Below are 13,919 nucleotides of genomic sequence, written 5' to 3'. Positions count from 1 at the left end.
TGGAATTATCTTCGCTGTATCTAACACTCTCGAGCTCTGTTCTTTCACATATCTGCTAAACCTCTGAGAAAATCTTTAGTTACATTAATTTCAGAAGCAATTCTATTTATACAACATAATATTTTATGTCTTTTTTCCTTTCATGTGTTGTAATTTTCAGGCTAAATGTAGAATTAACTTTGTTATGAGTTCATCTTCAATTAATTTCCATGCTCATAATAATCTCTTAATCGTATCTCATGGTTGGCTGAGAGAATATGATCAAAATGTTACGAAAAACAAGGGCGCTAATGAACGAGAGAACAGTTATCCAAAGACAAAAAAACTCCACTTTCTTTTAAGAAACACTTAATACTAAGTAAGAAAAGATAAAATAAAGGCCTATCATTTATTACTTAACACTGAGCAAAAAAGTTATGCAAATGAAATCCTGTCACTAAGTTCTATTTGTGTCCAGAAACGCAGTTTTCAAAGGCTAACCCAGCCTGTCAGTAGCAACTTGCAACTGGCCAAGTGCATTAATCTTCTCAAGTTGAGTTTTCCCTCCCCAGGTAGAAGTAACAATGTTAAATGCTTTCACTGCCTAGCAGGGGTACAAGAAGAATAAACATAATACATTTTAATTGTTTTTAGTGCAGTGTATGGCATGCTGTAGGTGCTCAATAAGAGTTAATTATTTTGTTACGTAACACAGGATTTCAATCTAAACTGATACATGATAACATGAGATATCATGCCTAAATAATAACTAAAGTATACTTAGTTTTAATTTCATTTGATATTATGAAGTATCAAGGATATTTAAGACTTGATCTAACAATTGTCTTTGTTTACTAGATATTACCCAAACAAGTTAAAAATAAAACATGAATATGCCAAATATAATTAATATAATAATATATACTTAATATAAGACGTTAATGTAAAATGTTGATATTCTGTTAATAATTTCAAAGTAATTTTAAATATGATAAATTATAAAATGCCCACTGTCTTTATTGCTATTATTCAAGTATAGAACTTCTTCTCCCTGAAACTGTGTGTTGATGCCAATATTACAAAATGGCACAGCCACTATGGAAAACACTATGAAGTTTCCTCAAGAAAATAAAAATGGACCTGCCATATGAGCCAGCAAGCTCACTTCTGCGTATTTATCCAAAAGCACTGAAACAGGATTTTAAGGCGCTATCAATGTCTGGCACTTTAAGAGCAGGGACTCACAGAAAAAACTAAGGGCTCTCAACGAGGGCCCTTAACTGTCTGAAGTGAACTTCTCTTACTGAGATTTAAATAAAGGCTGGGAGGTGTATTCAAAACCAGGACATATGAATTTCACAGGTGAAAACTTGGGAAATCTTTTTGTGAAATTTGTTTTGAAATGTCGGAGCAAGAAGAGATTCACACATCTTTTATATACAGTTAATACTGCGGTAGTTCTCAGGAAATTCTTACACTTTCCACAAGCATGCCCTTTACTGTATAAATAACATTTCATTAGCATACTGTCACTTTTAATAAGCTTGAGCTCAGAGGAACAGCTGAAGCTCAGGAATAACAATTGAAGAAACGAGAGTCTCACAGTGAAAGGCTGGAAAGGTAAGACCTTCTGTCAGAACCTCACGCCATCACCAAATATAACACTTAACAGCAGTTATGGGAGGGAGAGGCTGTCACCTCCTTCTTAGAGGAGACTGAGGCTCAGAAATGTCACCTGATTTGTCATCCAGCAAGATACTGGCAAGCAGATAATCAACTTCATGACTCTAAAATCAATAAATTACCTATGATTACAGCTATGATCTTAATAAAAACCCCTCCACTAAAAACAAGCATACTTTGTGGCCCAACATTTATAAATTGCAGCTAGAATGTGAAGATCTACATATTACTTTAAATAGCTTTATTTTTAAATATGCTTCTTAGGAATTTAGTTGATAATGCCCACTCTCTAAGCAATCTGAAAAATCCAAGCCCATCTCTCCTCCTGCTCATAGCCCCCAATGGGCATGGGTTGGTATTCATGCCTGAGAGCAGATGGGTGCTAGGATACACAGGAAAAACCATGTGGGATGGGAGAAAAAAGGTTGTACTTCTGCCATAAATGAGCAGATTACTCCAGTGTGCCACAATAACACCTACCTGGAAGTACATAGCCAATAGATCCACTTTGGTGGGGAAGGGAGGGAGGAAGGAAGGAAGGACAGAAAAAACCAACTACAACACTGAAGAACTGACATTAGGCTCATTGAAGACCTGTATGACATTTATCTGCATTTGAAAACTGATGTTATATTTATTTTGTAAACCATAATTCTGTGAACTTGGATGTAAAAAAAAGCAATAAATAAATTAATCCTTTATGAAGACATTCAGTTTTTACATTATGGCCAGGCGTATCTCACACATGTGCACACACATACACCTGTGAATACACTGAAGATACACTATACTTAATATAATTTGTCTTTCATTAAAGTGATTTTTAAGTGTAATTATAGAAGTGAATTTGCAGTAAGAAAATGAGTGACTTGAGATGTTAGTTCTGAGTTTTCTAAATTGCAAAGTTAAAATGCAAGATCAACTCAGGGCATCATCCCTGTGGTTTTCAGGCAGACAGGACAGAGCCTTGTATGGACATGAAGATCCCAGGCTCAGATGCTGAGCCTCTGGGAACAGGAAGTGATATATTTCAGCAAAGACTAAAGCTATCACATTTGAATTGTTTTCCAAGAACAGGAGAATGTTCACAGATTTACCCTTCATGTTTTAATAAATAATTTCAAAATTCAGTATCTGAAATAGCAATAAACATTTCATTGCAAATCAGACAATAAGATTTTTCATGGTTGAAATTTAATTCAGGCCGGCCTGCAAAGAAATGCCTCTGTAATCAGTAATAGCTTCTACTAAAGTTACTGCAATATCTGCCAGTGCAAAGGGGGAAAAAATCTAATTGTAAATCCCAGTAACGGAGGCCTCCTTGGGTCACAGTAATATCTGACAAAGCATCTCATAGCCCTCTTCCTCTCTCCGAATTTCCCAAGGCTGTCTGGGGTATGTGGTTTTTGCAGCCCACAAAAACAAGCTTTACAGCAGCACAAAACATCACTTAGCTTCATCAACTAAGGGCCCAACATGCTGCAAAGACCAGTTGGAAAGATCAGTGCAGAAGGATACCAAGCTAGACTGTTTCATCATTGAACTTCCTCCCGCAAACGCCCCACACCCTCCCACCTCCCATCTCTGTGTCCACCTTGAGGTGCCAGGGGGAGGGCAAATGCGGTGCCAGCCCAGCAGCCCTCAGGGCCCAGTCGCCCTGACAGATGGCACAGGGGGAGCAGCAACAGGCCTTTGCAAAGGCGCTCACACAAGTGCAATTTTATTTTAGTGCATAAAGGGCTAGAAGAAATATGGCTTGCTAAGGCTGAAGAAAAACAGAACTGTTAACTTGTCTTTTACTTCCTCTGAACTGGCATCAGTGTGCTCTGACAACGACCCCATAAAGTTGCTCACTCCTCAGTGTCTCAGGTTCATCCTGTGTTCCATACCTCAGTGTGGGCCCAGTATGAGACCCTATCCCATTTCCCCAAGCCAAAAATACTGACCCGAGTTAAACAGGCTGTGGTTATCATAACTCAGAAACGGGAACTAAAAATCTACTAGGGTAGCCTATTCCATATGTAAATATTTAATTCCAGAAACTTCCAGGACACCCTGAATGTCCAGTATTTCCTGAAAACATTCTCATTAACCAGGGATACCTGTCTGATTCACATCGTCTAATGCATGCAGAGCATTTAATGTTTGCAGAACATCTAGCGTGTGAGAGCAACAGACACCTGCAAAGCATCCTGTGTGTACAAAGCATCCACTGGCTGGTCATTTCATGTTTACAAAGCATTTAGTACCTACAGAGCATGTGATGTGTATAGGTAACCTAGTGTATACAGTGCATCTAATGTTTACATGTGTTTGCAGAGCATCCAGTGTTTGCAGAGATCTAATGTTCACAGAGCACCTAGTGTTCACAGAGCATGTAGCGTTTGCAGAGCATTTAGTATCTGTGGGACACTTAGTATTTGTCATTTATCTTGCATGTTCAGGATGTTTTGGTATGAAAACATCTAGCGTGTGCTGACTCTGCTCTCATAGCTCCAGGAGGGAGGCTAGGAAAGAGGAGGGCTCTACTCACCACGTTGCAGCCCACGCAGTCCGGCCCGTTCTCACAAGTCCTGCGACGAGCTTGAATGCCGCCCCCACACTGGGCTGTGCACCGTTCCCAAGGACCCCAGCCTGTCCAGAACATGTGTGGGGGGCACAGCAGATGCTCATTGCAGTATCTACAATGGGGAAACCAAGAGGAAAAGGAAGCTGCTTAGTGCAACGTGAGGTCCCAGACCTTCCAGGCTCCATCCCTGCACCAGATGTTGGACACATGGGCATGCTCGGCGTGGAGGGGCTTTTGTATTTGAAGTGGTTGCTCAGTAAAGGAGGCAGATGTGGCTCTGGCCATGCTGTGTGTGCACAAACAATGGGATGCACGGGAGACAATGAAGAAAATGCTAAACTCACAATGCAGAATGGATCTTCCTGTGCAGCCAATTAAAGGAGAAACAAACAAAAAACCCTTCAAATAGACACCCAAAAATGAGAACACATAGAAAATACCTAGGTAGGGCATTTATCTTCTAAATATCAACATTAAAAGATAAAGCAGGTTATGAATAATACCAAGTCAACAAAAGTGTATTTGGATTTCATTTTTCATTCGTGAAATCAAAATGAGGCTCATAATCCTACTAATATAAGTTAGAAGTTAAAGCCTGATTTTAGCATAGTTCCATGCCATATACTGCTTAGGTTATTGCATTTGAAAATTTATTTGCAGACTCCCAGAATGATGTCCAACCTTAATTTAAATGACTACCAGTTATCTAAAAATAGTTGAATTACTCTTTACAAACACTAGTTCTACTTTTGTGATTGAATATACTTTTACATATACATGCACATTGCCAATGCTTAGCCAAGTATACAAGGGCTTTCTTAGCTGTACATGAGTCAAATTTCCTCCTCGTTTTTCTTTTGATAGTACAATTGAAATCAAGTGAAGTTAGGGAAACAAATAACAAAAAAATGAAGAAAGAGCCTGGTATTCTACAGGTTACAATGTGTAGGGAGGAAGACGGTATTCTGAAAATAGCCAAATTAGTAAGACATATCTGGTGATCTAAAGGACTATTTAAACACAAAGTCCACCCACTCAACACAAATTTGTCTTCTAGAGAAGACTAGAATGTGAGATGTTTCTGTCTTTCTCCCTGCCCAGACAGTCTGCCTTTAGAAACAGGAAGCAGGGGGTCCTATTTGTGAGGCTAAGTCAGTTACTTTGATGTCATCACAATTAGTAAACACTTAACCCTGCAGAGGGCACTACACGAAGGGCAGGACAAAGGGTGCTTCCCTGTCACAGAGGTTTATGACCCTGAGATGAATACCAGGAAAGGGACACAAGCTCAGGATGTGCAGGGCCAGCCATCCTGTCTTAGTGAGTGGAAAACAGGTCGACTGGTAGCTGCTTCCCAGAGACTAGGAAAAGTAATTTGTGAGCATCATTTCCTGACAGAAAATACGGATAAGATTCAACAGTTTCTTCATCAAACCAAGAAAATTCCACAGGGAATATGAAGGCTCTGGGAAGAGGTAGAGTGACACAAAGAAACCAGGGCAAGCTGAAGGGAGTCAGTAGGGTAAGGCACATGGACCACTGACTGACAGTTTAAAAATAGTGGAAAGTAGAAATGGGAAGAGTGAAGTAAGAAAGGTCACTGACGTAAAAAGAACAGAAAAAGGTGACAGAAAGTTGAACCTTATTTAAGAAGGAATTAGGAAAATCCCAAGAAAATCCCACAGAACTCCAGAGGGAAAAAAAAGAGTACCATCTGAGTTAGAGTGGACAGATTTGATGGCTCGTCCTGCTGGAGCACCGGAGCCCCTGAGAATTGAGGAGCTCTCCCTGTTTGGGGGTGGGGGTCTGGGCCTCCAAAGACAGGCGAGGGGAGGCCACCAGCAGGAAGAGCTGATGGAGCAAACACCGGCCAGGAGAAACTAGACTGCCTCCATTGAAGGGAGAGGTGGTCCAAGCCAGACAAACACGATGCTGATGGAAGGAAGAGAGAAAGGGATGCACATGCGATTTGGGAAAGCAGGAATAAGATAAAGCAACTGTGTGAATATATAGAAAAAGTAACAAAACACTAGAGTCAAAAGTCAGCCTCACAAGTGAAAATGGGAGGCATGCTAACTTTCCAGGAAAGAGGTGACAGGTCCTGGCAGAAGAAGCCTCCAGAAAGTCAAGAACCAATCAGGCAAATGGTTTAGTTTCTATAACGTTTTACAAAAAAGAGCAGCCAATGGAACTGAAGGGTCATCACTATTCATCTTTTTTCACTTTTGAGGCAATAAGAAACATGAGGTTTCCCACTTAGGAAGTCACAGACAGTCTCCCAGGTGCCCGGCTCTCAGAGCTCAGGGTCACAGCCACGGACGGGAAGGACCTTCTAATTAAGACAGTGTGACCTCTAGATAAAAGAGTCCAAATAAAACTGAGGATACAATAGGTTAAAGGAATGTGACCTTAAGAAGCATGTGCAAATGAGCAGAGTTGCAACAAGGAAAGCATTTTGACTGCTCGGAGATGACTACCATGTGTGTTGGTTCATGGACTATTCCAAGAGGAAATTGCCATTTATTTTAAGAACATGTTTGGGAGCAGGAAGTCAAGAAAACTCAGAACATCAGAACTCTCGGCATTTAGTTCAAAGTCTCCACATGCAGCTTCTCTCACTGTGGGTATCACGAGAAGTAGAAGACTGCCTCCCGCTTCCAAGCCTCTCCACCGACATTTAAAAGGGGCGGGCATGCTAGGGGCCTTGGTCCAAATTTCAGCTTTCAGAAACCCAAACAAACAATAAAAGAGTAGGGAGAACAAAGGAAATATAAGACCTTTGACTTTTAATAAGAAGCATAGTAAGTGAGCTACTACTTCTCCATAGCAAAATAAATCATAGTGCACAAGAACTTGTCTCGCGTTTGCCTGTAGCACGCCACCTTTGAAAACACTCCACATGCCATTAGAGCTAAAACATGACTTAAGGAGAACCTGAACACTGCATGAAGTATAGAACTCTCAAGCAGCGTTAATCAGTTCCATAGCTGGCTACAATTTAATGTTTTCCACAACGTGCCTTCCTTTTTCTTTCTCTTTCTCCCTCTACAGTGGTCCCCGGGGAAAAAAAGCCATACTATAGTTTTGTGAATATGTCAGCCGCTTCAAGGGAGGTCAGACGGAAAGCAGAAATGTGTAGGCTCTCTCTGTCCTTTTATATCTGTACTTTTACTCACAAATCCAGCCAGAGTCTAATCAGAGGCAAAGCCCTTGCAGGCCCCTAATTCTGATTCTCTGCAATTTCAAAGAGGAAGGGTCCTTCTGGACCCTTGAGTCTCCCACCCAAACTAACATGCTCTTAAGACAAGCATCTCTTGTTAAACTGCCTTTCTTGGTCACAAACAAAAGTGGGAGGCGGAAGTTAGTTACCCTGGAAACTCTGCTTGTTCAAGGATTTTTATTAATTTATGGATCAGATCCTACACAACGGGCCAGCTGGTGGAGTCTCATTGCTCTAGTTCTCGACACAGAGCCGGCTTTTACCAAATAACAAGCTAAACAGTTTGAAATTTTATGGGCTCACTCGGATCTCTAGTGTCTTAAATCACTGACAGCCACAGATGCATTTCATGATGCATTAAAAATTAAGATTTTAATTTTGCCCATGACTGTTCATTCTCATTTTGCATTTAAAAGTTAATTAATAACCCAGCACTACATCTCCATAAATTATCCGTTTTTCCACAAACCTAGTCTCTGTGAAAAGAACTGCCTTTCACAATCCTTTAGACTTTATTTTCAACACCCTATCATGTTTCTTTTCATATTGCATTATGCTATAAATTGTATTCTGTTCTGGTTAGATCCATGATAGCTTCTCACTGCAGCCTCTGTCCGCCTGCACCAAACAGAGCCCAGTCAGAACTACTTTCTCCTTGGTTCTCTCCAAATGATAGTCCCTTTGCTGGGATATACTGAAATAATGGGATCTTTGTGACACCAGAGAATCTGTACATACAATGTGAACACCATAGTATTAATTTTTTTACCCCAAGGAAAAGCTCAGCGAACCCATGAGGGGAAAGTAATGACTTGCAAAGAGCTCACTCAGGATTGAGTAAACACACGCATGAAGACAAAGAATCATGTAAGAACCACCCCCACCATTCATTCCTTCCACTGTTAACTCTAATCTGGTGCCTGGCTCCCCGCTCCTGGAATTCACACCTGTGAATCCCCTCCTGTGCAGTCTTGGAGGAAGCTGTGATTTGCTCCTAATGAAGAGAATATGGCGATAATGGCAGGCTATCATTACATAAGATCGTAATGCCTTTATTTCAGGGAAGCTCTCCCTTGCTGGCTTTGGGGAGGCAGTCGGGCTGGAAAGGCCCAGGTGGTGAGGAAGTGAGGGCAGCTTCTGGCTAACAGCTGCAGTCCCTCCGTGCACAAGGCGCGCGATGCTGAAAACGACCATGGGATTTGGGAAGCAGGCCCTTCTCCAGCTGAGCTTCCGGGGAGACCGCAGTCATGGTCTACACCTTGGTTGCAGGCTTGTGAGATCCTGAAGCAACGTATGCAGGTAAATTGTGTCCAGATTACGAACCCACAGAAACCATGAGCCAATAACCATGTGGGGCTTTCGGCAGCTTAGTTTGTGGTAACATTATTATGTAATAACTAGTAAAACAGATTTTGGGACCTCCATGTGTGATACTTCTGTAAGAAATACCTAAAACTGTGAAAGTGACTTTGGGATCCAGGAATGGCGAGAAGAAGCAAGTAGAATTTTGAGGAGCATGGTAGAGAAAACCTAAATCATCTTGAACAGACTGTCATTATAAACCTACACTTTGTGAGCTACCAGTGAGGGTTTAGAATGACACAAGAAGAAGAATTGCAACTCAACAACAAAACCAACTCAAGGAGAAAATATGTAAAGGACTTGAATAGACATTTCCTCAAAAAATGTATACAGATGGCCAATGGCACATGAGAAGATGCTCAGTTTCATTAGTCTTTAGCGAAATGCAAATCAAAACCACAATGAGAAACCACTTTATACCTACTAGGATGGCTATAAAAGAAAAAAAGTAAAGTAAAAAGGATTGTTGGTGAGGATGTAAAAAAACTGTAATCCTTGTATATTGTTGGTAGGAACATAAAATGTTTAGCTACTGTGGAAACGAGTTTGGCAGTCCTCAAAAATCTAAACTTAGAATTAGCATATGACCCAGCAATTGTACTCCAAGTTAAATCCACAAAAGGAATGAAACAGGGACTTGAACAGACTCTCATATGCCAGAGTTCACTGCAGCATAATTTTCAATAGATAAAAGGTGGAGCCCTGGCTGGTGTAGTTTTGTGGATTGAGTGCCAGTCTGCAAACTGAAAGGTCACCGGTTCAATTCCCAGTCAGGGCACATGCCTGGGTTGCGGGCCAGGTCCCCACTTGGGGGTGTGCAAGAAGCAACCTTTCTCTCACACGTGGATGTTTCTCTCCCTGTCCTCCTCCCTCCCTTCCCCTCTCTCTAAAAAAATAGATTTTAAAAAATCTACAAAATAAAAGGTGAAAATAATCCAAATGTCAACTGATGGGCAAATTAACAAATAAAATATGGGATGGCCATGCATTCAAATATTATTCATCTTTTAAAAAAATGAAGTTCTGACACACGCTACAACACAAATAAACTTTGAACAACATGTTCAGTGAAATAAGACAGAGAGAGGATGGCAAAAATTGAGTGATTCTACTTATACAAAATATCGAAAATAGGCAAATTCATAGAGACAAAACATAGATTAGAGGTTACTAGGGGCTGGAAGGAAGACAAAATAAAGAGTTATTGCTTAATGGTTACAGAATTTCTATTTGGGGTGATGAAAAAGTTTTAGAAACAGTGGCTATGGTGGTACAATACTGCGAATGCAATTGATGTCACTGAATTGTACACTTAAAAATGGTTAAATGGCAAATTGTATGAGATATGTGTGTATGTGTGTGTATATATATATATATATATATACATACACACAGAATAAAAAACTAAAAAGAAAATAGGAGCATATTACTGGAAACTAAAAGAACAAAGAGCTTTTTCATACAAGGCAGAAAGTTTCCAAAATTGTTGCTGAAATGATATGGAAAGCAGAACATGTAAGTATAAAACAGTTACATAGTTAAGGAAATTCCCAGGTGAAGTACTGAAGGTGCTGCCTGGCCTTTTTTCTTCCTGTTTATTTTTAAATGTAGGAGAAAGGAAAAAGTAAGGGGAGAAGTATTAAACAGAAGGAACCAGAACTGAATAGTTTTGGCAATTCTGAGCCTCTCTTGAGGGTAAAAGGTGCTAAAACTAAGAAATCGCTCCTGAGCATGCCAGAAATGGCTGGCATAGAGTAAAACGCTGAGGATGTGATGGCACAACCTTTCGTTAACACCTCAGAAGGATCAAATGATCGGGGTAGTATTAAGTCACACAAAGGGTCCTTTAAAGAGGTCAAGAGCAAGGATGTGTATCATAGACCCTCTCAATCACAGGCAAGGTGTAGAGGTGTTGGCCCTCAGCAGTCTCGGCAGGATCCCCAGAGGAGGGACATCTCACCAACATCTGTGGGTGTAGCTTGGTTTAGTGGAGTAAACGCCAAGGCAGACCCACAGCAAAGTACGAGTTGGATTGTAAGGCACACTGAAAGTACAAATGAAATGAGGCATTAGAAAATCCAAAATTCTACTGCCAGAAAGCAGGATGATGAAAGCACCCAGTACCAAGCACATGCCACCTTTTAAGAAAAAGAAAGATTCAGGAAACAGACCTGAGGGCCCAGGAGGCACAGCCAAGAACCAGGGAAAAATATGTCCAGGCCTTGAAACTTAACTGAGTACCTCCCAACACCTGGCTGGCTAGGTCTCAGGGTCTCTACGGAGCAGTGGGTCCACTGTACTTCCCATTTCCCCCTTTCCAACAGAAATGTTTACCATGGGTACCCTCTGCCTGTCCCACCCACCACTGCACATGGGGTGTGTCAGTAGCAGATCTCATTTTAGAGGTTGACAGGCTGAGAGGAAACACGGAGGGAGCCTCAGTCACATTTGGGCCTGATTTACATGATATGGTTCTGGAATTTGGTGAGATGATTTAACGGCATAAAAATGTGTGGGGACCTTGGGCGTGGGTAAAATGCATTTTGCATGTGGGAGGGATGTCAATGACTGAGGGGCAGATAATCTATAGACTATGGCAGATACTCTAAGGGGACTCCGATGATCCCTGCCTGATCGTATCCATGTCCTGTGTACAGCCCCTTCTTGAGTGTAGACAGGGCCTTGACTTACTTCTAACCAACAGACCATGGCAAGCTAATGGCATGTCACTTTGTGATGGCATTATATAAGAGTGTAATGCCCAGCCTGCAAGGAGGCACTTTTCCTTGCTAGATTTGAGGACGTAAGTAACCGTGGCGAGAAGGCTCACTGGACAAGAAATTGAGAGTAGTCTCTGGCTAACAACTAATGAGAAACCAAAGCCCTCAATCTGACAGCCCACAAGGATCTGAATGCTGACAACAACCACATGATCTTGGAAATAAATCCCTAAGATGAGGTCACAGCTCTGGCAGAGCAGAGAACCCAGGTAAGCCAGAATGGAATTCCCGATCTGCTGAGGCTGAGAGAGAAAACATGTGTGTGGATTTAAACCTGCAAATTTATGGAACTGTTGTTACAGGGCAGAAGACCACTAATATGGATAATGACATCTGCCTTTTGATAATATTCACACAAATATCCATGGCTTCATCCTTGTTGGCGCCCTCTTTGGGAATAGATGCTACTACTCAGTTCCTGATACTCATGAAAGTCATTTTGCAGGTAATTTAGAATACACAGTGTCCATACATTTTAGTTAAAAAAAAAAGAATCAGTCAGATATTTTCTTTATCTATTACTTAAGAAAAATTATATGAAGAGTTCTGAGATTTTTGTGGCAATAAAGCTCCCATGGAATTATTCCCCACATTGGAGATTTGTCTCAAATGAAAAGTTGCTAACTACCATCCTGGCTTTAACATAGGGACATTTTAGGGAAGAATCAATTTATTCACTTGTGGCCTCTTAGGAGTTCTTTAGGGTTGACAGAGTTTAAATAAGCACGAGGTGATTGTGTTAATGATTTTGGATGCTTACACCTTGGGCCCTTATTCGTTACAATGCAGATCATTTCCTTTAACCTTACGTTTACTTCTCAAATGTTTGTAATGGATACTATTCCTTTATATTACTTAGGTGGAGAGATCTCCTCCATAATGTGGCAAAAAAATCTAAGAACTATTTTATTGTGAAGGCCAAGCATATATTTTTTTCTAGTTTTCGTTAACCTCTTTCTAAGCAATTAGAAAGGCTATTCAATGGGGAGGCTTCAATTTGATAAAAATCTGAGTCCCAGTTCTTACCACCCATCCGCTTACTACCTAAATCCAAATTTCCTCCATTAACCAATATTCCTTTAGACCAAAGGAGCATTTCTTCAGTTTTTAAAAAAGGACATTTTAAATGTAAGTCCTCCAAACACACTGGCCATCCTCATTTTTTTCCTGAAAACAAAGCTTTAAGAATAATCATTGATGGATACTGAACATACATATACTTGTATGTTTACCACAGAGTTAGCAGCTTCGTCCCTCCTGTTTGCACAGCATGGGAAAGGGGTAAGAGGTGTGAGGTTTGTGGAGGGGCCATGATGCTAAGGGCGGCTTCACACAGGTGAAGGTGGCTTTACCTGAGTGGGCAGTGTTCTGTGACAATATGTGGCATTTTAACCTCCCAGGCAATTTTAAATCTTACCAGGCTTAGAAATAGCAGGGAGACCTCTCTTCCATAATCAGTTTTCTTACTTATCAGCTGGTGTTAATTCTGAAATGACAGACTTCTGCAAGAGTATCTTGGGGGATCGACTTCAAAAATGACCATCCCTGCTTTGTAAAAATCACCTATGAATTTCTTTAGTTGAAAGGAATAAAAATCTTAATTGGTAATTTAGGAATACAGTGAAGGAAAAAAAGAATGATTTTTGTCCAGTTGTTTTGAGGTTGTAATAAATACCTAGCGGAGAACTATCTGTTCAGTAAACCTGTGTATAAATATAATATATAAATATTATATTGTGTGTATAAATATTAACCACATAACAATGACTGCGTACAGAATTTTATGAGGCTCCAGTGAATCCATATCACTAGATACAAGCCTTACTACATTTTAATTAAAAGGTATTGAAAGTCATTTTCTTTCCCATGGGATTAATACAGTAAGTTTATGTGAGTACAGCACAATGAGAATCCTGAAAGTGATGTAAAAATCACCTACTTGGATATTCTCCAATGACCATAAATGGGAATGTATTTAAATATGCAAAAAAGACTCAAATATCACCATTGTAGATTGTATGAGACCAAGTAAAATGTTGGATTCTATAAAAACCAACAGACTGTTAAATGAAAGACTGAATTGAAATGTCCTGGTGACGTCCTTAAAGCTTAAAATACACATGGAAAAGAATGCCCCACTCTGGGTCATACTGTAGCTTCATTGAGGGCATTTGTTAATAGAAGGATATATACCAGGTATAAATACAACCACAACCTTGAATATGTTCTCACCTATCCTCCAGCTATTTAACACAGCTCTGATGGAGAACTTGACTTCTCTGGCCAATATATCTGGACCCAGGGCCGCCTTAGGTCCTACACAGAA

At 40.4% G+C, this 13,919-nt stretch overlaps 1 protein-coding gene across 2 annotated transcripts in view; it reads right to left on the bottom strand.

The window, feature by feature from the left end:
- SEMA5A (semaphorin 5A) overlaps positions 1–13,919 on the bottom strand; it is a 452,903-nt gene that overhangs the window by 74,893 nt on the left and 364,091 nt on the right. For both annotated transcript variants that reach the window (XM_054578336.1, XM_054578335.1), the window contains exon 16: positions 4,196–4,343. In XM_054578336.1, the coding sequence (XP_054434311.1) occupies positions 4,196–4,343 (148 nt within the window). The remainder of the gene's footprint in view (positions 1–4,195; positions 4,344–13,919) is intronic.

Source organism: Pteronotus mesoamericanus, unplaced genomic scaffold (genome assembly GCF_021234165.1).
Source record: "Pteronotus mesoamericanus isolate MK-2021 breed Mesoamerican mustached bat unplaced genomic scaffold, CSHL_Meso_final contig_50, whole genome shotgun sequence".
Lineage (NCBI taxonomy): Eukaryota > Metazoa > Chordata > Mammalia > Chiroptera > Mormoopidae > Pteronotus > Pteronotus mesoamericanus.
This window is presented reverse-complemented; position numbering and strand designations above follow the sequence as displayed.